General features: G+C 41.5%; 1 protein-coding gene across 1 annotated transcript; it reads left to right on the forward strand.

Annotated features, from left to right (window-relative positions):
* abcc6a (ATP-binding cassette, sub-family C (CFTR/MRP), member 6a) lies at positions 1-26,556 on the forward strand. Its single transcript, XM_005458552.4, has 31 exons — positions 1-440; positions 3,242-3,418; positions 3,603-3,728; positions 8,994-9,131; positions 11,734-11,856; positions 12,987-13,048; positions 13,173-13,304; positions 14,527-14,733; positions 15,898-16,075; positions 16,300-16,461; positions 16,576-16,668; positions 17,226-17,429; positions 18,572-18,718; positions 18,817-18,904; positions 19,470-19,539; positions 19,638-19,764; positions 19,860-20,036; positions 20,119-20,286; positions 20,493-20,676; positions 20,775-20,859; positions 20,948-21,065; positions 21,499-21,706; positions 21,803-22,113; positions 22,404-22,603; positions 22,762-22,888; positions 23,114-23,215; positions 23,327-23,473; positions 23,558-23,716; positions 23,878-24,044; positions 24,153-24,347; positions 25,189-26,556. The coding sequence occupies exons 1-31, from the start codon at positions 399-401 to the stop codon at positions 25,295-25,297; spliced, it is 4,533 nt and encodes a 1,510-aa protein (XP_005458609.1). The 5' UTR covers positions 1-398; the 3' UTR covers positions 25,298-26,556.
* The last annotated feature ends 598 nt before the right edge of the window (positions 26,557-27,154 follow it).

Genomic DNA, 27,154 nt, shown 5'->3' on the forward strand with positions numbered 1-27,154 from the left:
TTCCACCCACCCAAAAGGAGACACACTCATAAACAGCAGGCAGACTGAGTGAGACTCAGAAAGACACAGAATCTCAAGGTAGCACCAGTTCAAACAGCGAGGCAGCCAGAAACAGGGTTTCATTGAGAGAAGCTGTTTTATTAAAGGGCAGGAAAAGTCACACACTCAAACAGACACACACACTAACAAACACAGCATACCACACAGACAGACAAGCGAGGACCGGCTAAACCCAAGAAACACAACCATTAGTCTTTTAGGACACAGTGTCTCTCCCCCCGTCACACATACATACACCCACCGGTGCTGTTGCAGAGAGTCTGTGCTACCCATTGTGAGGAGCAGTGCTGATCGAGCCCAACAAGTGGAGCAACAGGGAGGAAGGAGCCAACGAGTGGATGGATGCCTTTTGCAGACTCAGTGGCCTGGACCCTCTGTGGGTGAGTTTATGATGTGTTCACTGACCCTGGAATCACATTGCATTACTGAGTGTGTGGCTTTTTCTGCCACAGTCACTTTTAAACAACATGCATTTCAAAAATGAGGTATGTCTTTTTAATTCCTGCTTATTCCTGCAAAGATCTCTGTTAATTTCAGCTTGTAGTTGTCTATGAATTGCGTAATATGAAATCAAAGATATTTTTGTTATTTTGGCAGATTATATTATTAGCATTTGTTTGTGCTGGTGTATAAACACACTGGTATAATTCTTGGTGACTGTCCTAAACTTGTTTTAATCTAATTATTTAAATGATCAGTGCCATTAGCATTAGCCAGATTAGCATTTTGTCCTTGGATACCTGCTGTTCATTGGGATTAGAAGGATTACTGGCACTAATAAATAAATCAAATGAGTAATACTAACCTTGTGTGTTTAGGGAGAAAACCCCCGTACACTGACCTTCTCAGTATTTGCAGCCAGTATTACTAAATCTAATCTAAAGCATCTCTGAATGCCAGCCTTTAACTTTGATGAATACCACAGTTGTGTGTTTATTGTCATCCTGCGGCGTAACTCATAACAACGAGATGCTGATTGGGTGAAATGCATCACAGTGAGTGTGCTGCTCTAATTGGAAAAGGTTTTTAGTCTTGCATGTTTGCAAGACTCCACACTCTAAATCCCGGCTCTAAAATAAAAGGAATGGCTGTGATCCAACTGGAATGCCAGAATTATTAAATGCACTCATTCCCAACTTGACTTTTTCAACCCTCGTCCTTCCTCTTTCACTCAGTTTCTGGTTCTCGTTACTTCTTGTTCTCTGTTTCTGCTCCTGCAAAACCTCAAAACAACTGCCATCAAACACTGTTGGGAAAGTGGAAGTGTGTTACTGTATTTTGTGCAGCACTCGCTGCCATGAAACTTCAAAACACAGATGTGCTGTTCTTACGGGATGTTTTAACAGATGTTTCTGTCTTCTGCTGGCCACAAATATCTATTGCTATTAACTACACTGACCTTTTACATGTTTTGGAAATGACATCATTGCTGACTCACTGGTCACAGCCTTGGGGCAGCAATGCGGATTTATATGGATCTAAAACTGAAATTGTACAGTCCAGCTCAGCAATCTGGTCCAGAAACACCTGACCTGAAAGGTTTTAGGGCAGACAAATTTGAAAGGGGCCAATTTAGGAGCTAGGATTGTGTTTAGCGTCTTTCTTTTTAGATCAACCTAATCTATAATTTGAACAACAGGCCAAAGTGAGACAGACAGGGGAGTGATCAACGCTCCCTTAAATTACAGTCTCCATAGTTTATACACGTCACATGCTCACATTAGGTAATCTTCTAACAGTCCCTCAAAACTCAAGGGGATTGCAACACGCTGAATTGGTTTCTGAAATAAAGGGGATGTAAAAAGCAACAACGAGCAGATTCAGAGGACAGTAAGTGTCTCAGTTCTCCGCTCTCACATCACTTTGTCAGGTAAAATTAGACACTATTGGCATCTACTAGAGCACTGACACCATTTCAGCCCAGGGTCAGAAACAAGCAAAAAGCACAAGAAAGAGCTCAGAGAGGCTTTGACGGGTTGGATGTCATCATAAAAGTGCGCTGCTCATCTGCCTGCCACTGACCACAGAACTCAGACAGGTCTGTGAAAGTAGCCACCCACTCGCTCCTTCTCAAGCAGTTTTTCACTTAAATGGATTTTGATATGCCAAACCTCACAGAAGCCACTGTTATACAGTAGGTGCAAAATGATGCACTCGTTGCATAACCTTAACCAGATATGTAGTGAAGCTGTATGTGAGAATCTGACTTTTAAGGCGAGGCAGCCAAAGAAGTGTATCATTATTATTGCTAGCAACTGAAACAAGAGCCTGCCAGTCAGATCATGATTCAGACCCATGTGGCAGTAAACAGTACTGACTGATGGTAAACTTGAATTAATCACAGTTGCTCTGACATGTTACCAGAAACGACAGCATCAGTGTGTCCAACGTCTCACCTGCCGGGCTTCACTCAAAAGCCTGCGTGTGGACAGACGGTCGTTACATAATAATCTCGCAGCTGCCACCAATTTTGGCCACTTTACCTTATCCCAGTTGGAAGTCTACCAGCTGAGCCAGACGCATGTGCCATGCTAGAAGCTTTAAAACCACTTCCTGTGGTGACTCCCCGGGGCAGCGTTGTCAGCACAGCCAGACACCCTGCCCCTCATTAGGGCAGCGAGGTGATAAACAAGGGAAGCTTGACAACAACAAGCCATTTAGCCCCAAGTATCTTTTTTTAACGATAGACAGACTATCTTGGTTGTGCTACTGTTACGTAATCTCAACATTTTGGCAGCATTTGCTCAACACACCTCGTCTGCACAAACTTTTATAGTTTATGGGCTTAATTATTACTGTAGTTCTTGACCTCATCGTTTAATTTGTTGACAGTTACATTGTCCTAGTCAAATTGGGAAACAAGCCAGAGACGTGGTGAGGAAAAAAAATAAAAAATTCAAATACTGACTCAGCTTTTTAGCAAAGGAGGCCTTTTCCAGCTCGCACTCTCTCGGGACTGGGCACAGATACGTTTTCTGTTGACCTGCTGTGGTTTCGCTCTCCACTGGATTGATGGATGAAACGTAGGACCTGCACCAAGTCGGGATTCTCGCCACTTGGTCCCCGCCTACTTAGTCTGTCAGATGATGAATATAATCTCACAGTTTGACCTCGGTTTCTGGCTTTTAAGTATATTCTTTCGATCTGAACTTTTGAACTTCTTATTTTCTCTCTGCTGCAGGACTGGAACCGTACATGGTACACAGCCAACCCAGACCTAACCCAGTGTTTCCAGAACACAGTGCTGGTGTGGGTCCCCTGTATCTATCTGTGGTTGCTGGCCCCTTTCTACTGTCTTCATCTCTACTGCCATGACCGCGGACACATTCAAATGTCCTGCCTCTGCTCTGCCAAGATGGTGAGACATCATTTTAAATGCTGGCCAGCCTTCAGTTTATTGTTTAAGTTTTTCCCATGACAGAAAAAGGGAAAAAAAGGCAAAACATTTGCTAGGTTTGTGTTGGCGTTGTTTTTGTTTTGTTTTGTTTATTTTTGTTTTTAGCTTCTCGACTGATTCTCCTCTTACTCTCTGCTCTGTTCAGGTGTTGGGTTTCCTGCTGGCTTCATTTGGCTTTGTGGAGTTCTTCTACATCCTGTTGGAGAGGAGCCAGGATATCCAACACCACATGGTCTTTCTGCTCAGCCCTATTATACGCAGCCTGACTGTGGTAAATACTGTGGCTCTTTTTCTTACACATGTATACATCTATCCAAATCAAACTCCAGTCGTTTTCTTTTAATGTTTTATTGACCTGGAAAAGGTTACGTACACTTTAGAACTTGCATGACATTTGGAACATCAAGGATAGGAGCAAGGTGCGTTTATCAATTCCTTATTTAGCCAAAGCACTGCACTGTGTTCTTAGTGTTTGTACTAAGGGGGGAAACTACATGTCGTCAGAATGGGAGCGATAACATTGAGGCACAGTGTTGAAAACAAATACTTCAAGAATAAGAAAGCAAGAACTACAATGCAAGTTTTTGAAGGGTTATTAAAAACAGACAACAACTGTAATATTACTGGAAAGCAATCGTCTAATTGTGCATTAACTGTCCATAATTTCTATATATAGATGCACCATTGATTTGTAGATCTGACATTTGATCTTCATTCAGAGTAGCTTTTGCTAAGAGAACTGTTTGGGAAATATTTCAGCTTGTGTCCTGTTGGCTCACATGTCACTGTGCAAATATACAGTATGCTAGTCAAACACTGAGGTGCAAAGATGCAGAACTATAGCTAGATTTATGGCGTAGCAGGCAATGCAAATATCACAGTAACCTGCTTGTATTTGACAATCACTCATCGGAGTGCAAAGCACTTATATAATGACATCACTTACTGTGTCATGTGGAGTCAATCTAAGTGCATATGTATGTGCAAAGTTCCAATGCAATGAAAGTGTGACTGCTGCAATGAAAGTCATAAAAAAGTATAATGTATCAGATATTTTATCCTGCAAAATGCAGCATAGATCCCTCTTTTACAAAATATATACAACTGTGATCCACTGTGGATATAAAATTTGCAAGAATATGACTGAATATAATGTGGCAGAGTAGATACCTTGGAAACGGTATACACTACATAATGAAAAAACACTGCATAAACCATAATATTTCTTATAGGTGATGATCTAGTGTATACTGTTTCCAAGGTATGTACTGTTTGTATCTGACACATCATCATGCATCATGATGATTGGTCAATTATGTATTCAAATTCAAATGAGCTGCTTAGTGGCGAAGAACATTGACAATGGTATGGCTTCAATCCCAATTAAGTCCATATGGCTGTCTTCCAACTTGTGGTCTGTCTTTAAAACAAAAACACAAATCCAGCAAATACAAAGGTGATGACACAGAATTGTAGTCTGTCTTAACCCTAATTACACAGGAAGATTCGGTCTTTATATAGCCTACAGGTGTACTGTTGGATTGGAAGTTTTGATGCCAGATGCTTCTCTGAGCACAATTCTTCTGACCACAACTGTATTTAAGTTCAGTGGGTTCAACTGCAACGCCTTAGCAAAGAAGAAGAAAAGATAAAAGACAAAACAGCCCTCCGGATACCCTAGCAACAAGAATCCTCGGTTGGGTATAAACCAAACCCCAAATTCAAAAAACCCAAAACAAAAAGCTCAGACTCAAATGTTTAGATCTGAATCAGTGCAAGACATATGCAGATTTACGCAGTCTGGAAGAGATCTTTAATCTTTACAAATGTTGTTTGTGTCTTCCCTCGAAACTTCTCGAAGCAAGCCATACTGGCCTCCAAGACCCAGATCACGGTGTTGTGTAGGGTGAGCGCTAGAACGTTATTTATAGAAAATAAGGCCCAGCGTGCAATCAGAGAAATGTTTTAGCCTTTGTTGATAGAAAAGTCCCTGAATGTTTCTGAGAACATCGATCCCACTCATTTTCAGTACATCTTAAATGATACTTAACTTGGATGAGAAGGCAAAGGAGAAGAGGAGTACAGCTCAACATGGGTGGCATGGCAAGTTTAAAATGCTGTTTATCCCGAGCAAGAGTGATAGAAAGCACAATGCTATGCAAGGGTGCAGAGCCCAGATGGGAAGGGTCCTGTGAGCTTATAAAGTTGTCGTATACGACCCACACAGTCGTATAAGTTTACGTACTGCACAAAGCTCTCTCTCTCTGTAGCCTCATACAGGTTCTGCTCAGTCTCACTCTCCAAGTCAGACAGCTTTACCCACCTGTGGTCTTTTCAGACTCTTGAGTAAATACCAGCACGTGTTTGTGTTAAAAATACACTGAGACGTGTCTTGTATCAAAAGGATACATCTCAAAAAAGGTCCCTTATTTGGAATATCTAATTTCTCACACCGGGGAGGGGGTTGGGGGGGGAGACAACAAACTCTTAAATCACATTAAGAACATGTCTCCAATCTTTTAATCTACGTGCCAGACTTATCTTTATTAAAGGATATAATTTTCTAGATGTTGATTCTAGCCACATACCACCAACCAGTCCCTGGGTGCGGGAAGGGAACACTGTGCTCTTGTTGCTCTGACCAGTTTGTTTTGTTGTCCTTCAACTCAAGTTAGTGTATGGGAACGCTTTCGCCCAAGTCAGTCAGCCCACGAATGAATCGTGGTCAGTACGGATGTAAAGTACACACATGACACCGGCTATAATCAGTAATGCCATGACGTAAAGCTCCTATTCCATCCTCAGCACTGCACACTTCCCATGTAATTATAAGGTCGGGGTTTGATTCAGGCCTAGTGATGAAGTTAGTTCCACCCACTGACTCCTACAAACAGATGGGCTTATGGTTTGCAGCAATATGGTGGCAAGACACAGCGGAAAGCTAGGAATAAGAGCGACCTTCCTCTCGTACACTGACCTAAGGCCAGTTTGATGTTAAGGTTTGGACTGGGGTTGATGTGATCATATGTGTTTAGGAGCAAAACAACCAAAAATAACCCCCAAAAAAGAAGGTTTTTCCCATGGGCTTGGTACAGCACACTAACATAGAGTGTGCCTAATAGATATGATGTAAAGTAGTCCCATAGTGTTACTTAACTCCTGCAACAGTCAATAAGTTGAACTGAGTAAAGGGTCAAATTAACCTATGAAACACATTCATTTATACTGTTTCATCCCCAGTGTTAATCAACTAATTCTCCCTAAACAGTAGCATTTTAGCATCTTTTAGCTAACTATTTTATCTTTATGATCACTAGCAATATCTAGTTTAACATAGTTAAGAATATTGTTCCCATATGCAGCAGAGGAAAACACTTCTAAAAGTGTATTAAATAAAAGTTGAAGTTATTGACTTTTGCATTTGTTCAATATTTATATCATGCTGGGCTGTCCCACAAATCCATTTTTACCATTCACTGGCCCTTTAATCTACTGTTATGTAACTGGAAGATTAACCGTGGCATAAAAATGTCCTCTTTTTCTCAAATTTCACTTAACGACAATCTTAAATCTCCAGTAGTTGCTACACAGGGAGTATTAAAGCATTTCGTGTTTAGTTGGCTAAGACCACAAAATTGAGTTAAGAGAGAGCTGGACTGGCATTGCTCAGGCGCGTGCAACCACAAGCATTAATAGGCTCAAAATCTTTTGCTAACAGCACTGCTATGCTATGTATATAAAGCAGTGAATGAATAAATCAGGCCAGTGTTGCTGATTTTATGTAAAAAACAAACAAATATGCATTTAACGCAGAATAAAATTGCATTGAAAACTATTAAAGAAGCTACTCAGTTAACTAAAGTATTGTTAATCAGAATAGCTTCGGTCCTAAAGCACACAAGATTCTTTGACATTTGTGTGTTTTGAGTTGGCATGTTGTTCACATCCCCTCTTTACTGTATCTATGGCTTTCCCTCCAACTTCCCAAACACATTCAAGTCAGGTAGACCAGAGACTCTAAATTCCCCATATGTGTGACTGTAAGTGCGTGTCTATTTATATTCTCTCTCACTGATGGGCTGCTGAGCATCAAATGTGTTGGGGAAAATGAATGAACAAATGAAAAAATCTTTCATCATCACTGCAACAAGAATGTTGTTTATATTAGCATAAAGACATTCACTCGATTTACACAAAGCGCTTCAGGTTGTTGATGCAAAAAAACGTTATATAACTGACGGACCAGCAGTTTATAACAGGACAGCACTGCGGCTCGTCCCGGGGTAACCAATGTGGGTGCTCATTATGAAACCTAAATCCGCTTTCTCCCCACTTGGTGATGAGCTGGCACGGTGAAGTGACGTCTCACTTGGCCAACCACTCGGTGAGGGAGCAATTACAGAGGTTCACAAGCAGATGCGTGCCTCCTCTGAGCACAGACAGATAGCCAGCATGTCTAAACCAAATTAGTCTCTCTTTTTTTTTGCTTGTTTGTTTGTTTTTTGGAGAAAACAGGAAAGTATATAGGACAGTGTGGCATGCGGCGTACATGTGTCATTTTTATAAAGAGAAAAGAGCCAAGTCATATTCGTGTCTGCAGCCAGGGAATTCCCAGAATCATAGCTGGTTTTTTGGAGGTTTTTATAAAACCAATGACCACATTACATTAGATCACATGAAATCTGTGCTCTGTGGAAAACACTCGCACTGACAGTTGCAGCTAATAGAAGAGAATGAGGTTCTGTGGTTCCACGAGTGGCATCCGGTGACACACGCAGCCATTGAAAGATCATCAGTCAGCATCCTTGGGTCATACATTTGTTTTAGTAAGCAAGACAGCATTTGTTAATATTAACCAGAAAAAACAGCTTGGTGGCAGTTTTATTCCCCTGCATCAAGTGAAGGTTTTTCCGTGAATTAAATGTCGTGTAAAATGTTAACCGTAGTTTACTCCAACGTTTGTCAGCGTTTTTTGCAATTTACTTTGTTGCTATATGAAGTTTGCATTGCATTTATTAGTGGATTGTGAAATTATTGTACTGATTTCTAAGCTGTTAGCTGTTAGCTAGTTTGGCTCATTGTTGGTTGAGAAACGATGAGCATAAATATCACTTTCTTTGGATCTTTGCAGAATATCAGAATATTCAAATAACCTGAAGTCTTCATATAGACATAAATCCAGGGGCATTTAGAGTCAAAAGAAAGCCTTTTGAGAGATCTCTGTTTTTAAATTTATAATGCAATCTATAGAAACAATGCCAATTAGAAAGCAGCTGACATGACTGTACACAGACTATGGAAGTACTAAATCTGAGTTTCCCAGAAACTGGAAAACATTGTTGTGCTCTACAAAAGTTGATTCCTCCTGGTCCTTTTGTCCGTGAAGTCACTTCAGGCAGTATCAACGTGGCATCACAGATTGGAGTTTGGCTCTCTTCTCTCTGGTGCTCTCTGGGATAGAGTTGTTTCCTGTCCTGTGTTGCAAGAACCACACATGTTAACTGTTAAATTAAAGTCTTTCTGTCTCTCTTTCTAGATCCTGGCCATGTGCATCATCCAGTTGGAAAGAATAAGAGGCTGTCGTTCCTCTATATTCCTCTTCCTGTTCTGGGTCTTGGCTGTTGTTTGTGCTCTGGTGCCCCTAAGAGCAAAGATCCAGCTAGCCATGGATGAGGTATGTTGTTAGCCTATTAATTAATATAAAAATAAATTTACCCTTTAATATAAACGATATCATCTTGCATCCAAAAAGACTGAAATCAAAAATAGGCTCATGCCAAAGTGAATTTGTAAGCGTGCCCAGTTTGAACTTTGTGAACCTGCCATGTCTAAACACCGTGAAGAGGTATCTAATCAGCTGTGCTCCGACCCATAGTCTAGACACGAGACTCCAGCAGCACAGCTTGAGCTGTACCCTGTGTCAGAAAAGAATTTCTATTTTATCCCCCAATTTTAACCAAGGTAGCCCAAAGTTAACACAATGTGTTGGAGGATGACACTGCCAATTCTGGTCAAGCCTGTGTGTGTTTAGGGTTTCCTTTTCTTCCTGTGTCTCCTGTCAAACACAGCAATCATTGTTGTATGGGGTAGGTTTGTATTTTTATTCACGCAGCCGTGGGGCAGTCGCATTTGCATTTCCATAAAAACACACACACATCCATATTTCTGTTTTATCGTTTCTCAGTGTGACATTCCCATACTGCTTGGGGGAGAGTAATGATGGGCCTGGGATAAATGCTGGTGAGACATGGCAGCCCAGGGTCAGACCAGAGGAACGTCAGCGCTGTGTTTATGGGCCTACACTGCTGTAAACACAGCCAGATGGAAATCTATGCATTCACACATAATGTAAAGCCATATGATTTACACGCAGATGTTTTCATTTTACACATGCGGACACATGAACGGTGCACACATGTAACCGCTCATAAAGTCATACTATATCCTCTATACCATATTTCTAGTTTATGATGAACCGTATCTACATATTAAATTTTAGGCTTTTTACCACATCCTCTCCTCCAAAAACTGTTGATGCTGCCAGCTAGAAGGTATTATACGTCAAGACTGGCATTTAAAGTTTCAGATTTGCAGGCAACTCCCCTAAAACTCATAAAACAAAGGAAGTTATAATTCCTGGTAGACTAATTGGCTTAGTCTACCACAAAGACAGTAAACTGATTACAAAAATTAAATGTAATGTGTCAGCTACTGAGAAAATGATTTTATTTTTATGCTAAATAGTGGGGCTAGGTATCAAGCATACAGCCACAAGAGATATCACTCCTCTCAACTAACTTGGGAAGGAAACTGAATGTGCTTTTTCCCAGAATGTACAAATATGAATTTAATACTCATACAGTTGCAACAGAAGTTGTGAGGAATTTCCAGGATCCCATCGGTAAATAAAAATCGTATTGGATCTCAGAAGTAAAACCAAAGAAAGGAAAGATTTAGGCAATGAATAGTGACGTTATTGATCTGTTTCAAAATTGCAAACAAAATTTCTTTAGTGTATTTTTGACTGGTATATTTCAATGTCTGTAATTTTAAGTCGGTTCATTAATTAAAAATGCCATTTTGTTCCCAGTTATCCTGGCCAGTATTTGTTTTCTGAGGGTTTTATTATAGCGGTCATCACTAACATCAGTACTTTTGCATGACAAAATCCAAACAGTACAGTGCTGTGATGAGCTATAAAAGAAGCGGAGGCTGCACAGCTCAGCAGTTTTATTCAGTGTGGACTGTATATAGCGCCGAGATGTATTCTAAATGTTTACAAAGAATGTGTCCATTTGAAATTGCAGCGGTGACAGCTCAAGTTGACAGAGTTCATGTTTGCGGACCCTTGGTCATTCTTAGCTGCTTGACCCACATTTTTCCCACCCACTCTCCGACCATCCTGACCCTGTTTTTCACAGTGTGGCCGGATCCGTTTGGCTTCTTCGTATCGCCTTTCTGGGCACGGCACCACACTTTTCAGAGAAAATCATGTTACTGTTTACCATGGCTCCAACTCTTATGCATAGCCATACTGCTGCACATACACAGCACACAGCCTGTGGCAGTGGCTCTGACCCAGTAGTAAACAAAGCCTGCGCCAGAGCCCTGTATGTCTGTATGTCAAGAATAACATGCGAGTCCTACAATTCACAGAAGTCTCTGAGTGGTTAATATTGCAGCTGCACCCTTGATTGAAAGTAAGGGTGCTGGTTTGTGAAACCACAATTTCCCTGTTTACAGATACGGGCTCTTAGCGTGACTGCGAGACAAATTTAACTGTTGTTTCATTTATAAAAAGCACACCATTAAAGACTCTGGGTTTTCACCCTGATTTGGCTTAAAGGTCCAAAATACTCTTTATTGTGTCTGTGATCCCGGTGCAGAAACCATCCTCCGCTATACGCCGTGCGCTCAAAGGAAAAGCTATATAATGAATTTTGTGCTGTTGTGAAACTGCACACAAAGCCACAGTGGTGACAAATGATCCATTGTACCACAGTCAGGATGTTGTGTGATTTGTTAAGTAATGTTGAAAGAGATGAAACAACCAAAATACATTTTGATCCAAATGAAAACCCTCGTCATGTCAGAGCAGTGTTATTTTTCTGTGGCACGAGCTCGGCCGCAAAGCCAATTAATTGTGTCTCTAGTTTAAAATAAATGTCTAAATTGCAAAACTTGCTTGAAACCAATAAACTCAAAGAACTTTAACTGCAACATTCTGACATTATCAGCTGCCTTTTCATTGCTTTTCCTATTTATTTATTCCACAGGGCATCGCCTCTGATATTGTACGATACCTCGCCTTCTTCTCCTACTTCACAATCCAGTTGGCCCAGCTATTCCTGTGCTGTTTTGCTGACCAACCTCCAGAGGGAAAAATCATCTCAGAAAAGGTAGGCAGAGGAGAATGTAAGCTGCTTCCGTCAAGAGCATCCTCTCTGATTCAATACCCAGGAGCGAAAAATGCCAGAGTGGCTGTCCTGTGGTTTTCCGCTTTTGTTGTGAAGACACTTTTCACTTTTGGAGGAAATGATGTGATTCACATCCTCCCTCCTTTCACTCTCACATGTCCACTTTGGCTTCCTGTAAGAGGAGTGTGAATGACTGTGTGTGTGTGTGTGTGTGTGTGTGTGTGTGTGTGTGTGTGTGTGCGTGTGTGTGTGTGTGTCTGCATACCTTCAGTACTACTCACTCACTTTGTGAGATAACATCGAGACCACTGCTAAGAGTCTGTGACCACACAGCAGAAAAGCAATTACTTAATACAGATCTCACTACCCCATCAAACACGAGCTTGGTAAAACATTGTTGAGCTCAGAATAATGCACTTAATGGGGGCAACTCACAGGTGAATGAAAATGAGCTTCTAATTAATCAAACAGACATATGATGTAATATTTCCCCAGTGGTAAACAATTGAAATAGCTGGAAAAGTCCCCTAAGAAATTGCTGGCAAGTAGCAAGGAGGTTGAGGGTGTAGAAGCCACAGTCTGGCGTGGTGGACACACCCATTTTCCTCCACCTCCTCCGCTGCTCTGCCCCACGCTCTGGTTAGAGTTACTCACAGGAAGAGAGGAAGAGGGGAGACAGAGAGTAAGAGCACTGGTAATGATGAGAGCAAACACCCCAGTGAGGGGGTGGCAGGGTGGAGGAGATGCCATAAAGTTTGCGTGACGGGACAAACTCTCTGTTTTTCTGCGTGTGTATCCACTTGTTATAGTTTGTGATGACACATTTCCACTCTGTCTGCAGCAGACCTCAAAACGTCATATTCACCCTGCGCTAACACTGAGCACTATTTGTTCTGTTCTGTGGGAGTTCATGGCCTTTGCTCCCCAGACTGGACCACCTGAGTGTGCAGTGTTGTTTGCGCACATTAGCATTCTTAAACACAGCCCGCACAAGTGCACCATTCAACCATCAACCGACGGACTCTGCTAGGATGTGTATTTCTCAAAAACCCTCAAGTGGTGAGAGATTTACTGCGAAAACAACAGTGAGTCTGGTCTTTAATCTGTTGCAGAATCCCTGTCCTGTGAAAGATGCCTCTTTCCTGTCAAAGATCCTCTTCTGGTGGTTCACTGGGTAAGATGGTTCTTTAAAACCCTTTCATTTTTAGGCATCGGCTGACTCACTGCAGCAACAGTTTGTGCTTGTTTACAATAATATGTTTGTTCTGTTTGAATCATTTCCCGTGTTTCCTCCTCAGACTTGTCGTAAAAGGATATCGCACCCCACTGGAAGCAGGGGATCTGTGGACCCTAAGGGAGGAAGACACATCACAAAAGATCATCTCAGATCTGGAACAGGACTGGACAGCTGAATGTGCTAAACTTCAAAAGTGAGAATTATTTAAATTTGATCAATTTAATTTGGTACTCAACAGTACTTACAGTAGTACTGCAATGCACTTTGCATATGCATCTGTATACCTCTCTAGTATGGCTGGGATTACGCTCCTTTAAGACACGTACACAAACATCTGCAGACACCACAAACATAATTGTTCTCATTATACTACTTTCTAGTCCACTCAGAGTCTGCTCGGGGGAAGCATGTGCAGTTGGTGGACAAGTCTGTGGGGTCACCGCAAATTGGAGGGTACAATAACAGCCGTGCTGAGCCTCACATGCAGCTGCTGCTGATGAAATTGACATCATTCATACCCTAGTGGACTCTCGTGTACTAGTGGATGCAGAATCTATAATAAAATCTGTTACAATAATGGAACCAATAGCATTATTTTTGTGTCAACCTGATAAACAGTCATCTTTCAAGTCCTCAAACTGCAATGCAGACTTTCTGTTGAAAATTCTTATTTAAATCCTAACCTTAGGTCACCACGTCTTTATTGGGATCATCAGCTTTATTTGTTAGATTTTAGAAAGCATCTGCTTTAACACAGTTCTCCACATCAGAAGAGAAGCATGTAAAATGTCGGCATACTCCTTTAAAGAACCACATCTTCAGCTGTTTAATGTTTGATATGTATCAGGCAGCAGTTGGTGCATGAATCTGCAGCACAAAAGACAAGGACACGACATGTGAAGGACATGCACGTGTTGTCTTGCATGTTTCTTCTGTCTTGCTATTTTGACATAGGCCTGTGATCCCCTGTACTCCTCTCCATATTGTCATAGCCAAAAATCAGTTCCATTTTATTCCAATGTGGTCAAACATCAACACGGGGCTGGTCGAATTAATGACCCGAGCAGAGCAGAGCTGTAACTGTGGTAAATTAAAATTTGGGATGTCTCATCACCACAGGCATTTATGGCTAAAAATAGGCTCAAAGAGAGTCACTTGAGGACATACAATACCATAATGTCAAGACTAGAGAGTCTGTGCCATTTTCAAGGCTTGTTAACACGATCCAGGGCTTTGAAAGCAGTTGTTAAGTCTAATAATTATTTCAGCAAATAATGCTTTTCTAAGCTGCAAACAAATTCAGTGATGGCACGAAAAACAAGTGTTTTTTACATTGGAGACTTGAAAGACAGCAGCATGTTGGTGCATCTCTAACATAGGTGTCTGTAACTGTGACCATGTCTTTGCTCTTTTAGGCAGGAGAAAGCCTTGGCATCAGGTGTGGCGCTGGGAAGCCGACTGCCAGAGCAGGCTCAGCTCCTCAGGAAGTTGCAAAAGGAGCAAAGCTCTGGCTTCTTCCTCCTCAGAACACTGGCACGCAAATTCGGCCCGTACTTCCTGACTGGCACTCTGTGTATCATATTCCACGATGCCTTCATGTTCGCCATCCCTCAGGTGCTAAGGTAAGAGTGCACCACAACCTCAAATTCTGCTTTTATGAAAGACATGTGGCTTTAAGTAGATGCAGTGTGAGTTGCCAATATTTGCAAATATTAAGTGTATCTCGGTCAGTACCATGAGGCCCATGAGTATTTTTTTCCATTGCTGAAAATCCCTTAGATAGCAGTTCTCTTATGAATATAATCCACAAATGTTGTTGTGACGATTTAGCATAAAGATAGAAATGAAGTAGTCTAATCTGATAGAAAGAGGTTTACTCAGTGCAAGAAACTGTGCCATTGTATTTGGAAGGGGATACTGTTGTTGAGTTCTCAAATATAGCTTTTTCACTGCTCAGTGTCCCACAAACCAAATGGCATTGAGTGTACTGTATTAAGGAAAGCTCCAGCCAGACCTTTCCAAACCTCAGCTCTGACTGAAATTACCTGGATGCACTGCAGACCAGGCTAGAGTAAAATAAAGTTTTATTGTTTTACTGCTGGGAAAATTCGAGAAACAGCAGACAAAAATACGACCGTCTAAAATATCTCTTTAAATATAGAGATAGACAGATAAATAGCGTTAAGGGATTTGGTGATTTACGACAACTGCCAAACAACAACAGAAGCTGGCAGCAGTGAAAACAGGTCATGGCCGACCCGCCACCCGCCTCACCATCCCACCAGTCAGACTGGAATGTTGTTGTTGATGCAAAGCACAGAATCAGTGGAAGTGTTAATTACGGTCATAGAGCTGTGAGCAAGAAAAGTAGACGAGACCACAGCCCTCTTTGCTCCAGTAAGGAGGACATGAAGAGAGAGAGGAGGCTCTAAATGGCAGAAATGCAGTTGGACCACAATAAGGGAGCCGCTGGCCAAGTGTGAGGGCAGCCTGGCCACAAGCTGAGCTCTGTTGTGCAACCCAGGCTACTTTGTGATGGCCAGTCAGCCAGCAGCCACAGCAGCGCTCAAGGACATTGGCAAAAGCACACAAAAAGAGTCAGATAATACCAGATTGAATCTGTAAAAAGAGTAAAAACCTGTCTGTGTCTGTTTTGCTTTGCATCATTCGCAACTTTCCAGGAAAGATATAGAAACAGAGCCTCAATACAGAGGTTGAAGACAAAATTGAACATGTGCAAACATCTGAAACATTGCAATTATGTATCTGTTTGTCCTCCTCCATAGTCTTCTGCTGGATTTCATGAGAGATGAAGATGCACCACTGTGGAAGGGCTATTTCTACGCCACGCTAATGTTCCTCCTCTCTTGCCTTCAGTCCCTCTTCAACCATCAGTACATGTATACTTGCTTCACAGTGGGAATGAGGGTGAAGACAGCTGTCATGGGCTTGGTTTACAGGAAGGTGAGTCACTCTATATCTACGGACATGAAGCCACTAACCGACACAGACACACAACATAAATTATGTCTCAAGTGGCACAAACAAAAACCTTATCTTCTTCCAGATTGGAATCTGTGATTAGCAGTTTTACCTAAGATGAATGATTGTGTGAAATCTTTATGAGGATATTAAATTACACTGTAAACAATGCTAAAATTTCTCTGTCTCTTTTGTTGTCAATCCAGTCTTTGGTGATAAACAGCTCTGCCAGAAGGACTTGCACTGTGGGCGAGATTGTGAATCTGGTTTCAGCAGACACTCAGAAGCTCATGGACTTTGTGGTGTACTTTAATGCTGTCTGGCTGGCTCCAATTGAGATTGCGCTTTGTCTCTTCTTCCTCTGGCAGGTATGTCGAAATGCAGTGTTTTTACAAAGCATCCAATTCATGCACAAATGAGGCCTAACAGAGAAAGAGAAAAAACAAACCTTGAAACAATCATATCCTTTCTTTTTTTTTCAGCATCTTGGCCCATCAGCTCTGGCAGGAATTGCCACTGTCATTCTCATTTTTCCACTCAACGGGTTCATTGCAAAGAAAAGAAGCAAGCTGCAGGTAAAAGCTGTTACAGGAATCCTTCACACTTTCGTTCCAGTAGCCCAGACATCTGGCACGTCAGGTCAGGGATGCCACAGCTGGTTTAGATAGTGACTGAAGAGCTGTGTGGGTGTTTGGCCTGGATGGTACATTCTCCCTTGTCCTTTTGATGTCTGGTCCATATAACATGCTTGAAAAACAATGACAGGAAAGGGTGGGCAGTAGAAAGGCATAATTTTTCATTTCTTTGGAAAAACAACAGAGGCTTCTGTAAATTTGGATGCCAGTTTAATCGAACTTAGTCTTGAATGCAGTGACCGCATTCCTGGCTCTTTGTTGTTTCCTTGTTATAAAATTCACTAAAATGTAACAAGCAATAAATTCTTACTGAATTAAACAAGTTCTGTGATGTTCAAGAAAACTACTACAGCTGTAATAAGGGGAGTCAAACCCATGTTCACAAATGCATGAATCCTGTGGTCTGCTAATTGTCTATCCACTGTGCCTCAGTTCCAGCTTTGCATGCGGTCTTTTTCAAACAACAGTGAGTAAAAACCCCTCTGTCTGGTCAACAGGAGATTCAAATGAAGTTCATGGATGGCCGTATCAGACTGATGAATGAGATCTTGAATGGGATAAAAATCTTGAAGTTTTATGCCTGGGAGAAGGCCTTCCTGGAGCAGGTTTTGGGCTACAGAGAAAAGGAGCTCAAGGCTCTGAAGAAGTCTCAAATTCTCTACTCCATCTCCATCGCATCTTTTAACTCCTCTTCTTTCTTGGTGAGAACAACCATTTGATAGACATTCCAATACAGAGGCTAACTCCCCGATACTAACAAGTAGTCCTGTATGTCTGAATAAGCCCACTGTGCTGGAGACCTATATAGTCTGCAGTCTTGATAGTGAGGCGGTTTTGAATAAATAGGCATGTAGACAAAAAAAATATTGTAGTTTCTCAAGTGCAGTAGCAATATATTAGATTTGATTGATTTGTTAGGAATTCACTTCATGACCGTCCCACAATAGCACCAAATGCTAACTGTAGGCTAGGAGTCTAGCTTAAACAGTTGAGAAATGTATACGCGTGTATCAGAAGCAGTCAGCTGTGACTGAAGGTGATTGCTCTCAGGGGGCAAATGCTACAATGTCTCTGCTGCAGCTCATTTAATGCTTAAAATCTAAATAACAGATGCGGTGAAGAACTTAGTGGTGCTGTGACATTTCTAATCTTTACAGAAAGGTATCAGTCAAAGCCAGTAGTATCTATTGTCTCAGCCTCTTCTATCGAAAAAATACAAGAAGAATAAAGTTTCCCTAATGAAATTACATTTAGGCCACAGCTCCATAGGTCCCCATTCATTCAGGACTCTTGCAGGCACCATACCTTAAAATAGTAGCATTCTACTAGTAACTAGTATTTTCTCAGTCATGCTAACGTGTTGGCAACCACCAGGTATAACCATTATACCATCTTACCATGCCAGAAACACAAAGTAAAGCTGACACAATACAATAATTACAAGTGTTAAGTAACACATCTCAATAAGGTTGTGTTAGATCATCAAATCATTAAGATTTATCCTCTGGAGATGTCTGAAGAGAGTTTCATCTTATTCTATCAAACAACCTTGCTGGAGACGCAAAAATAAAATTATACATAAGTGGCCTTATTTTAAAGATTCAAGTCTACAAAACAATAAGACTTGGCTAGACTTAGGGTTAAGTGCCACAGACAGGGCGGGGAAGTCAGAAAGTAGTATCAGACATTTAAAGCATTGCTGCTGGTTTTCGTCTCGACGTGGGTTAAAGTATATTGACAATTTAGACCAGTGCAATCCTTGCTCTTAAAACTGTCTGTGCCTAAAGAGCATGCAGGGTTCTGCCCATAAAAGTAACATTTAGTGACTTTTTTTCCCCCCAAGATTGCTTTCGCCATGTTTGGAGTCTATGTGATGCTTGATGACAAGAACGTCCTGGATGCACAGAAGGTCTTTGTCTCCATGGCGCTAATCAATATCCTGAAGACTCCACTCAGTCAGCTTCCATTTGCAATAAGCACAACCCTGCAGGTAGGTTGCATTTCTTCCCCATCTCCGATTGAGGAGATTATTTTCACAGTCCACAGTTTAACATCACATATCGACCATTTCATTTCTGACTGTTTCAGGCTGTAGTCTCACTGAAACGTCTGGGGAAGTACCTGTGCTCAGAAGAACTGAAAATGGAGAACGTCTCAAAGGCACCACTGAGCTCTGGTAAGAACCCCACCCATATATAAACTATTACACTGAATGAATACACTTCTATACTTTTCAGTTTCACAAATATCCACAATTCGGTTCCCCATACTGCCTGAAATCACAGGCTGTCATAATCAATATAAGCATCCCACAAGATGTAGTTGTTTATAACTGTGGACTACCACAACCTTGTATGGATCATGTGCACTGTCACTTCCTGGGTCCCCAGGCTGACTGGTAGACAGGGTAATTATAGGATGTTCTCTTCAGCGGTTGAACGTAAATCACAGCATGAATTCAGACATATGATTCAGAAAGAAATAAAAAAATATACTGCACTCTTCTGTCTGTAATCTGTCAACACTTCCTAAGACAGCTTGTGAAAAAGCAGCGGCTCTGTAATTTGTATGATTAAGCAAATTCACTTGTAATTATGCCCCGGCTGCACCCTGCTGAGTAACTTCAAGGAGAAGCTTTGTTTTGAAAGTTTGTTTATCACTAAGGATGAAAGAATACATCTGTTTTCCAGTGCTCGCTGCAGGTTTTGTTCATTTAAGTCAATCTTTTCTTTATTGTTTAGACGGAGAAGATGTGGTCATAGAAAACGGCACTTTCAGTTGGTCTGCAGAGGGTCCTCCATGTCTTAAACGGTATGTCTTAAGTATGTGTGTATACGTTTAGGAAAAAGAAATCAACAACAGAATAAAAGATTTGAGGCTTACAGGAAAATTCACTTCTTTGTTGACAGGATCAGTGTCAGTGTACCTCGAGGCTCCCTTGTTGCTGTGGTAGGACCTGTAGGCAGTGGAAAGTCCTCGTTGTTGTCCGCTATGCTTGGGGAAACGGAGAAAAGAAGTGGCCAAGTCACTGTCAAGGTACTAAGCTTGTGTTCCATAACAAGGTCTATTCATAGTTTGTGGGCAACTTGTAATAAATATTGATATTCTCGCTTTTGACTGTCTCTTCACAGGGTTCTGTGGCGTATGTTCCCCAGCAAGCCTGGATTCAGAATGCCACAGTTCAAGACAACATCATATTTGGCCGGGAAAAGCTGAAAACATGGTACCACCGTGTGCTCGAGGCCTGTGCCCTGCTCCCTGACCTGGACATCCTACCTGCTGGAGATGCTACAGAGATTGGAGAGAAGGTATTGAATACTTTGTAAAAAAAAATGCTGCTTCATGCATATGTTGAGTCTCAGATGTTTTAAACGTTTTTTCTCCATGCAGGGACTTAACCTCTCAGGCGGGCAGAAGCAGAGGGTCAGTTTGGCCAGAGCTGTCTACAGAAAGGCTGATGTATACTTGCTGGATGATCCGCTGTCTGCCGTTGATGCACATGTGGGTCAACACATCTTTGACAAAGTCATTGGACCAAAAGGAGTCCTTAGAGACAAGGTAATGCCATATAATGTCTGCAAAGTGCAGTTCATCCAGTTCAACGCAACCACAAAGACAATTGCGCCAGTTACAAGTTCTGTGCTATTGTTATCATAATATGGAAACAACCACTTTGCTGACACCTTTGTTTTCAAGAAAGCCTCAATTTAGCGTTGGATTGTGCTTACATGTCATTTTTCTGACTTGTGTGGCTTGCTATACAGACCCGCATCCTGGTGACCCATGGGATGAGCTTCCTGCCACAGGCCGACCTCATCCTCGTCCTGGTAGATGGAGAAATCACAGAGAGTGGCTCTTACCAGGAGCTCCTCAGCCGCCATGGTGCATTTGCAGACTTCATCCACACCTTTGCAAGCACAGAGAGAAAAGAGAGTGCCATACAGCGAGGTAAAGAGACATTTCAGACATTAGTTTTGCTGTTTTACATTAAGACAATCTCTTAAATTCCCAGTAATAACTCAACACTATGCACCCTTTTCATGTAGCCGGTTCCAGGAGGTCTAATGCTCGCCTCAGCATGGTCGACTTCATGCCATTCTCCAGAGATCTCTCACAGGAGCAGCTCATTGGGTACATTGATAAATGCATCACTGCTCATTCTCATATTTGGAATATCAACCATACTTTTTTATGAAACTGACCTCTGACCTCTCCTTAGGGGTGACACCACTAATACTAACCTGCAGAATATGGAGCCTGTGTCTGAAACAGACCAGGAACAAGTACCAGAGGACTTGGGAAAGCTCACTGAAGCTGACAAGGCACGCACTGGAAGAGTAAGTCTGAAAAAGGCCTAAAATTAGGTGTCAGTGCCACTCCCTACCATGCTCTGCAGTTTCCCTCAACTCTGCTTAGCTTGCCAGTATCTTTCAAATCATTGTCGTTAATTTAGATTGTGCAAGTCTAATGTTTTGGTAGACAGTCACTCCCCTTATGTTATTTTTGGCTAAAACAAGAAGCCATCTTCAATGAAAAGCAATTTTACATGATCTGCCCAGCACCAAACGGCAAACAGATACACAGCAGTAAAGTTAAACACATGGTCATGTCAGACACATTGTTCTGGTTGTGTGGGCAAAAATAGTTAGTGCTGGTTTAATAATTATAAATAAAATTGTTATTGTCTGTGATGTGGACTTGGATTAATGGCAGGAAATGGATATGAAGATAGTTCTCTTATTCCTGCTGCTTTTTATCTGTTTGTAACAGGTGAGATTGGATATGTACAAGAAGTACTTCAAGACAATCGGTTTGGCCATCATCATTCCCATCGTCTTCCTGTACGCCTTCCAGCAGGGCGCTTCACTGGCTTACAACTACTGGCTCAGCAAGTGGGCTGATGATCCTGTTGTTAACGGCACCCAAATTGATACAGACCTGAAACTGACTGTCTTTGGGGCCCTTGGGTTTGTGCAGGGTGAGTTAGTGGGTTTAATTCAAATGATGCTTCAAATGATTCAAACAATTTAACTTAGTTTGGTCATAACGAACACTCATTCTCCCTTCCCTTCAGGTGTTGCTATCTTTGGTACGACTGTTGCCATCTCTATCTGCGGGATCATCGCCTCTCGCCACTTGCACATGGACCTCCTGAACAACGTGCTGCACTCTCCAATGTCTTTTTTTGAGTCCACGCCAAGTGGCAACCTCCTGAACCGCTTTGCTAAGGAGATTGACGCTATTGACTGTATGGTACCTGAAGGCTTGAAGATGATGCTAAGCTACGTCTTTAAGCTCATGGAGGTCTGCATCATCGTGTTGATGGCGACACCCTTTGCAGCCGTGATCATCCTGCCTCTGTCTTTCCTCTATGCCTTTGTCCAGGTATATTTTCTCCCCAAAATATAAACTCTCCACTCTGATCTTTAGTTTCTTATTTGAGATGATTCTGTTGAATGTTGCTTAGCAAGGGCTGGGTTCCATTACTGTATGTTATTGGAAAGTTCTGGGCTCCAAAACCAAACCTGCTGATTTTGCCATCCACTTGAATTTTGTTCCCCACCTGCTGACATGGATTTTGAATGCATTCACTCTGAGTTATGGGAAAGCCCTGAGCGTTCCCACTTGTTTCATTCATTAAAGATGGTGTTTTACTTTTCCACTGTGGCCAACAGAGCTTCTACGTTGCCACATCCTGTCAGCTGCGCAGGCTGGAAGCTGTGAGCCGCTCGCCCATCTATACCCATTTCAATGAGACGGTGCAAGGCGCCAGCGTCATCCGAGCCTTCGGAGAGCAGTCCAGGTTCATTCTGCAGGCTAATGACAGGGTTGACTTCAATCAGACCTCCTACTTCCCTCGATTTGTGGCCACCCGGTGAGAGGATATGCCATGATTATAAAGTGCTTTAGCTTTATTCATATTCCATTTGCTCACTTAGCAGTTTATAAGGGTTGGATAAGGTTTATAACATTAAGAAGTGTGGTTGATTTATGAGATAACAATGTTATTAATGATAACACTGATATCCACAGGTGGCTGGCAGTCAATCTGGAGTTTGTTGGTAATGGTGTGGTCTTAGCTGCTGCCATTCTCTCTGTGATGGGGAAAAGCACCTTGAGCCCAGGCATTGTTGGTCTGGCTGTGTCACATTCCCTCCAGGTAATACAGTCTACCCACAGTCAGGCTGTTATACTGTTATCCAAGTAGCCACCTTATTACCACCAGAAACACAGTCATATTCTTTGATTACACAGCTACAGAATGAGGCAGTTAGGAGTTAAACTAGAAAAAGTGAAAATTGCATTGTTTTTATTATCATTATTATTATTCAGGAAATGCCTCAAATTTCAGGATAAGTAAAAGTCTTTTCACTAAATATTGCAGGTGACTGGAATCCTGAGCTGGATTGTGCGATCTTGGACTGATGTCGAAAACAACATTGTTTCCGTTGAGAGGGTGAACGAGTACGCTGACACTCCTAAAGAGGTCATTGTTCCCACCGCACACACACCTACACCAATCACTGCTTAGGACAATAAACTGTACTAGAGGAGGGCTTTTGTTTCTCTACTTATCCTTCCTTATTGGCTCATACAGGCCAGTTGGAGTATAGAGAGCAGCTCACTACCCCAGGCCTGGCCCCAGAACGGTACTATAGAGTTCCAGGACTACGGACTGCAGTACCGTAAAGGCCTTGAGTTGGCTCTGAAAGGAATTACTTTGCATATTCATGAGCGAGAGAAGGTAATACATTTTGTGTGATATTAAAATTGTTCATCGCCTTGATTTAAACTGCATAATTATCTAAAACCGAATTTTTTTTTTCAGGTTGGAATTGTGGGTAGAACTGGAGCAGGAAAATCCTCACTTGCCCTGGGAATCTTTAGGATCTTAGAGGCAGCAAAGGGAAAGATCTTTATCGATGGAGTCGACATTGCTGACATTGGACTCCATGACCTCAGATCGCGCATTACTATCATTCCTCAGGTACAATAACTCATAATGAGATCTGGCTTTCATCACATTAACTGCTTGCAGTAGTAATGATCTAGATCCAGTGTAAAATCAGCCATTAAAAAAATGATTAGTGATTATATTACTAATTTAGACATTTTGGAGATAAATTAAATCTCTGTCCTCTCTCGCAGGATCCTGTGCTGTTCTCAGGCTCCCTCCGGATGAACCTTGACCCTTTTGATACCTACACAGATGAGGAGGTGTGGAGTTCACTGGAACTTGCTCACCTCAAAAACTTTGTATCTAATCTGCCTGACAAACTTAACCATGAATGCACAGAGGGAGGAGAAAACCTCAGGTACACACAAGCTCACCAATATGACACGCTACAGTTCAGTAGCGTCTACTCCAGCACCACGTTTAGTATTATATTCTAATCTTCCCTTCTCTTCCTTTGTATACGTAGTCTGGGTCAGCGTCAGCTCGTATGCTTAGCCAGAGCCTTGTTGCGGAAAACCAAGATCCTAGTTTTGGATGAGGCAACAGCTGCTGTGGATCTGGAGACCGACACACTCATCCAGTCAACAATCCGCACACAGTTTGAGGACTGCACTGTGCTGACCATTGCTCACCGCCTTAACACAATCATGGACTACACCAGGTATATTAATGTTCATTGTCTATTTAGTGAATCGACAAAAAAGTAATGGTGACAATTTTGAGAAGTCATTAAGTGACTTAGGCTAGGTAAAGATCCCACATTAGATGATCCCAGCTTCTGGAATTGTGCTGCTTTTATCTATTTCTTGTCACAGTCCAAAAGTCTGTGAAAAGAGGGGACTTGCTTTGGACTCTGGACACTAACCTGTAAAGGGCATTTGTCATTAGAAGAAAAAAAACTGTTTTTATGTACCATTACAAAGACAGTAAATTGTGAGAATGGTTCTAAAGAAATGTATTTTTTCTTGTAGCCCTACAAACAAACTTGTTAATATTAACTTTTGCCTAAACCAGTAGTATCTAAGCAGTTTGTAGAGTCAAAGAGTCAAATCCAGGTGTAGCATGGTCACTAGTGACGTGCATTGTTTTTGCATTATTTAACTGCACTAACTTAATCAATGTATTGTTAACTTATATTCTGTAATTTGTAGATACTAATTACCATACAGAGGAAAAATATGCATGTAAAAACTGCTTTAAAAATGGATCTGACTCTTGCTGCCTATGGATCTGAATGAGAAACAGCTAGATTATTTGTTGGACTATGCAAAAGTGTTTGAGGTCAGAGTCTCTATGTGATGCAGGCAACTTATATGCTAGTAGAGTGTTATGCTATATCCAGATACAGCAAAGGAAATAATGACATGTGAGATGACATGGAGACTGTTTTGTACCAATACGAATACAGATGTGCTTTGTAATATTTGCTTGTACTGCACAGCTTTATTACACACCTATATGTTGCATATAAACAATATACTGTCTTTCTTGCTGCTTCGCAGAGTTATCGTCATGGACAGAGGCCACGTTTCTGAGATGGACTCTCCAGCCAACCTCATCTCACAGAGGGGGCAGTTCTATCGAATGTGTCGGGAAGCCGGACTGGTCTAGGTCTCCGTTGGGCTTTGGCCATAGAACTGATGACCTGGTGTACAGATGTGGCACCTTATGCTTATGGCTCTCCAACACACATTAATCTGGGCCATTCCAAGCTTTGTGGCAGCTCCAAACACCTCTCTGTGAGGGCATTGTCGATGAATCTCAAAAGCATTTGTTGGTTTTTAACAGACAGACACACTGTCCCAAGTCAGGAAAAGACATTGTTAACCTCAGAGGATGAAAATTAAACAGGAATCCTATACTGGATATTTGAGTCTCCAAGCTACAAATGTTGTATATCGATTAATGGAGTCAGTTTATTCCATAAAAAGGATTAAGCCAAAGGCTGGAATGAAAGGGTACCACAAATCTTAAGGATTTTCATTCTCTTTAAGAATGGAAGCTATATTATTTTTGTAGTTTTTTAAGTGTGTATTTTTTTATGTTTTCTCAGGCTTAAATATGGATGTTTACTCACTCTTTTTTTAGCCTTGTATACCAAAGAAGAGGCAATTTTATAATTTTAAAATGATAGAAGTCTTATTTTGTCTTCTTGTCTCAGAAACTGGGTCAGGAAATTCTCTGACACACTAACCTTCAAAAGGTTCACTTTGGCAAAGGATGGGGAAATGAGGTTTGTACTGCATTCAAAATCTGAGCTTGGGGCAGCCAATTTAGAGTTTTTATATGTCAGGGAAAATGAGGAAAACATTGAAGTGAGCCAACACATTAGCAATCGTCCAACTATGTTGTGGCCATTGTTTATTTCTGTCAAAGTAAACACATAAAAAAGTCAATAGAGTCCTTTCTGGTCAGATTTAACCTGACACCGGTAGTGAAAACCACCATGAATGAAGAGAATGCCTCATGAAAACAATGGTGATAAATCTCTGTGTGATTGTCTCTCAGAGTCTACCACACAGACCCAGGCCATACACACACGGAGAAGATAAAAATCAGTGTTTGTTTGTTTTATTTTTTATGGTGCTGACATGTTGATTTTACTCTCTATTCAAAGAATGAACCCTATGAACTTTTCAAGGAGAAGAAGCATTTACTGTTTTGTCTTACTGGTTTAGACAATATATTGTAAGAGAAACCCAAGTGTTTATTTATACCATTTGACAAAATGTATTAAGTGTCCTTAAAATTATGAGGATTATATTATATTTATACTTTTTATAACAAGCTTGATCATTTTCACTGACCTTTTACTGTTAATGGCTTTTGTTCCATACATCATGCTGGAAAATAAAATTTATTTGACTCAATGGTTATGTCTGGCTTTGCATTCGTAAGTATATAATCGTAGGTGCTTTCACAACCAAGTGAACACGGATTGAAGAAGTGCTACAGAGCAATTAAGGCAACTTAAAATAATCACAGGATGGTGTCGAACGAGATTATATGTATATAATATATAATATATATGTATTTATCATAGTTATCAAAGAATATTAAGCCCAACTGACTTCATAATTTTTAAAAAAGACACATTTCAAGTAAAAACCAAGTATTTCCTGATAATTAAATTTTGAAAGAGTGAGGCAAAAATGCCTGACTCTATCTCGTTTAGGATTGTTTCTTTAAACGAGACAAAACCTTTGCCTCCTCATGTGTCAAGTTATGTATGTATCCATCCATCTTCATCCGCTTTATCCGGGGCCGGGTCGCGGGGGCAGCAGCCTAAGCAGAGAAGCCCAGACCTCCCTCTCCCCAGCCACCTCCTGCAGCTTATCCGGGGGAACACCAAGGCGTTCCCAGGCCAGTCGAGAGATATAATCTCTCCAGCGTGTCCTGGGTCTGCCCCGGGGCCTCCTCCTGGTGGGACATGCCCGGAACATCTCACCCAGGAGGCATCCTTGTCAG

This window comes from Oreochromis niloticus, linkage group LG6 (genome assembly GCF_001858045.2).
Source record: "Oreochromis niloticus isolate F11D_XX linkage group LG6, O_niloticus_UMD_NMBU, whole genome shotgun sequence".
NCBI lineage: Eukaryota > Metazoa > Chordata > Actinopteri > Cichliformes > Cichlidae > Oreochromis > Oreochromis niloticus.

What these genes read in the sequence shown, in the direction of transcription:
- abcc6a (XM_005458552.4), top strand. Translation starts at nt 399, where the DNA reads ATGGATGCCTTTTGCAGACTCAGTGGCCTGGACCCTCTGTGG. An exon ending in AAGGAGTCCTTAGAGACAAG is followed by an intron (nt 20,287 to 20,492) that starts GTAATGCCATAT and finishes CTTGCTATACAG; the next exon opens with ACCCGCATCCTGGTGACCCA. An exon ending in CTGTGTCACATTCCCTCCAG is followed by an intron (nt 22,889 to 23,113) that starts GTAATACAGTCT and finishes TAAATATTGCAG; the next exon opens with GTGACTGGAATCCTGAGCTG.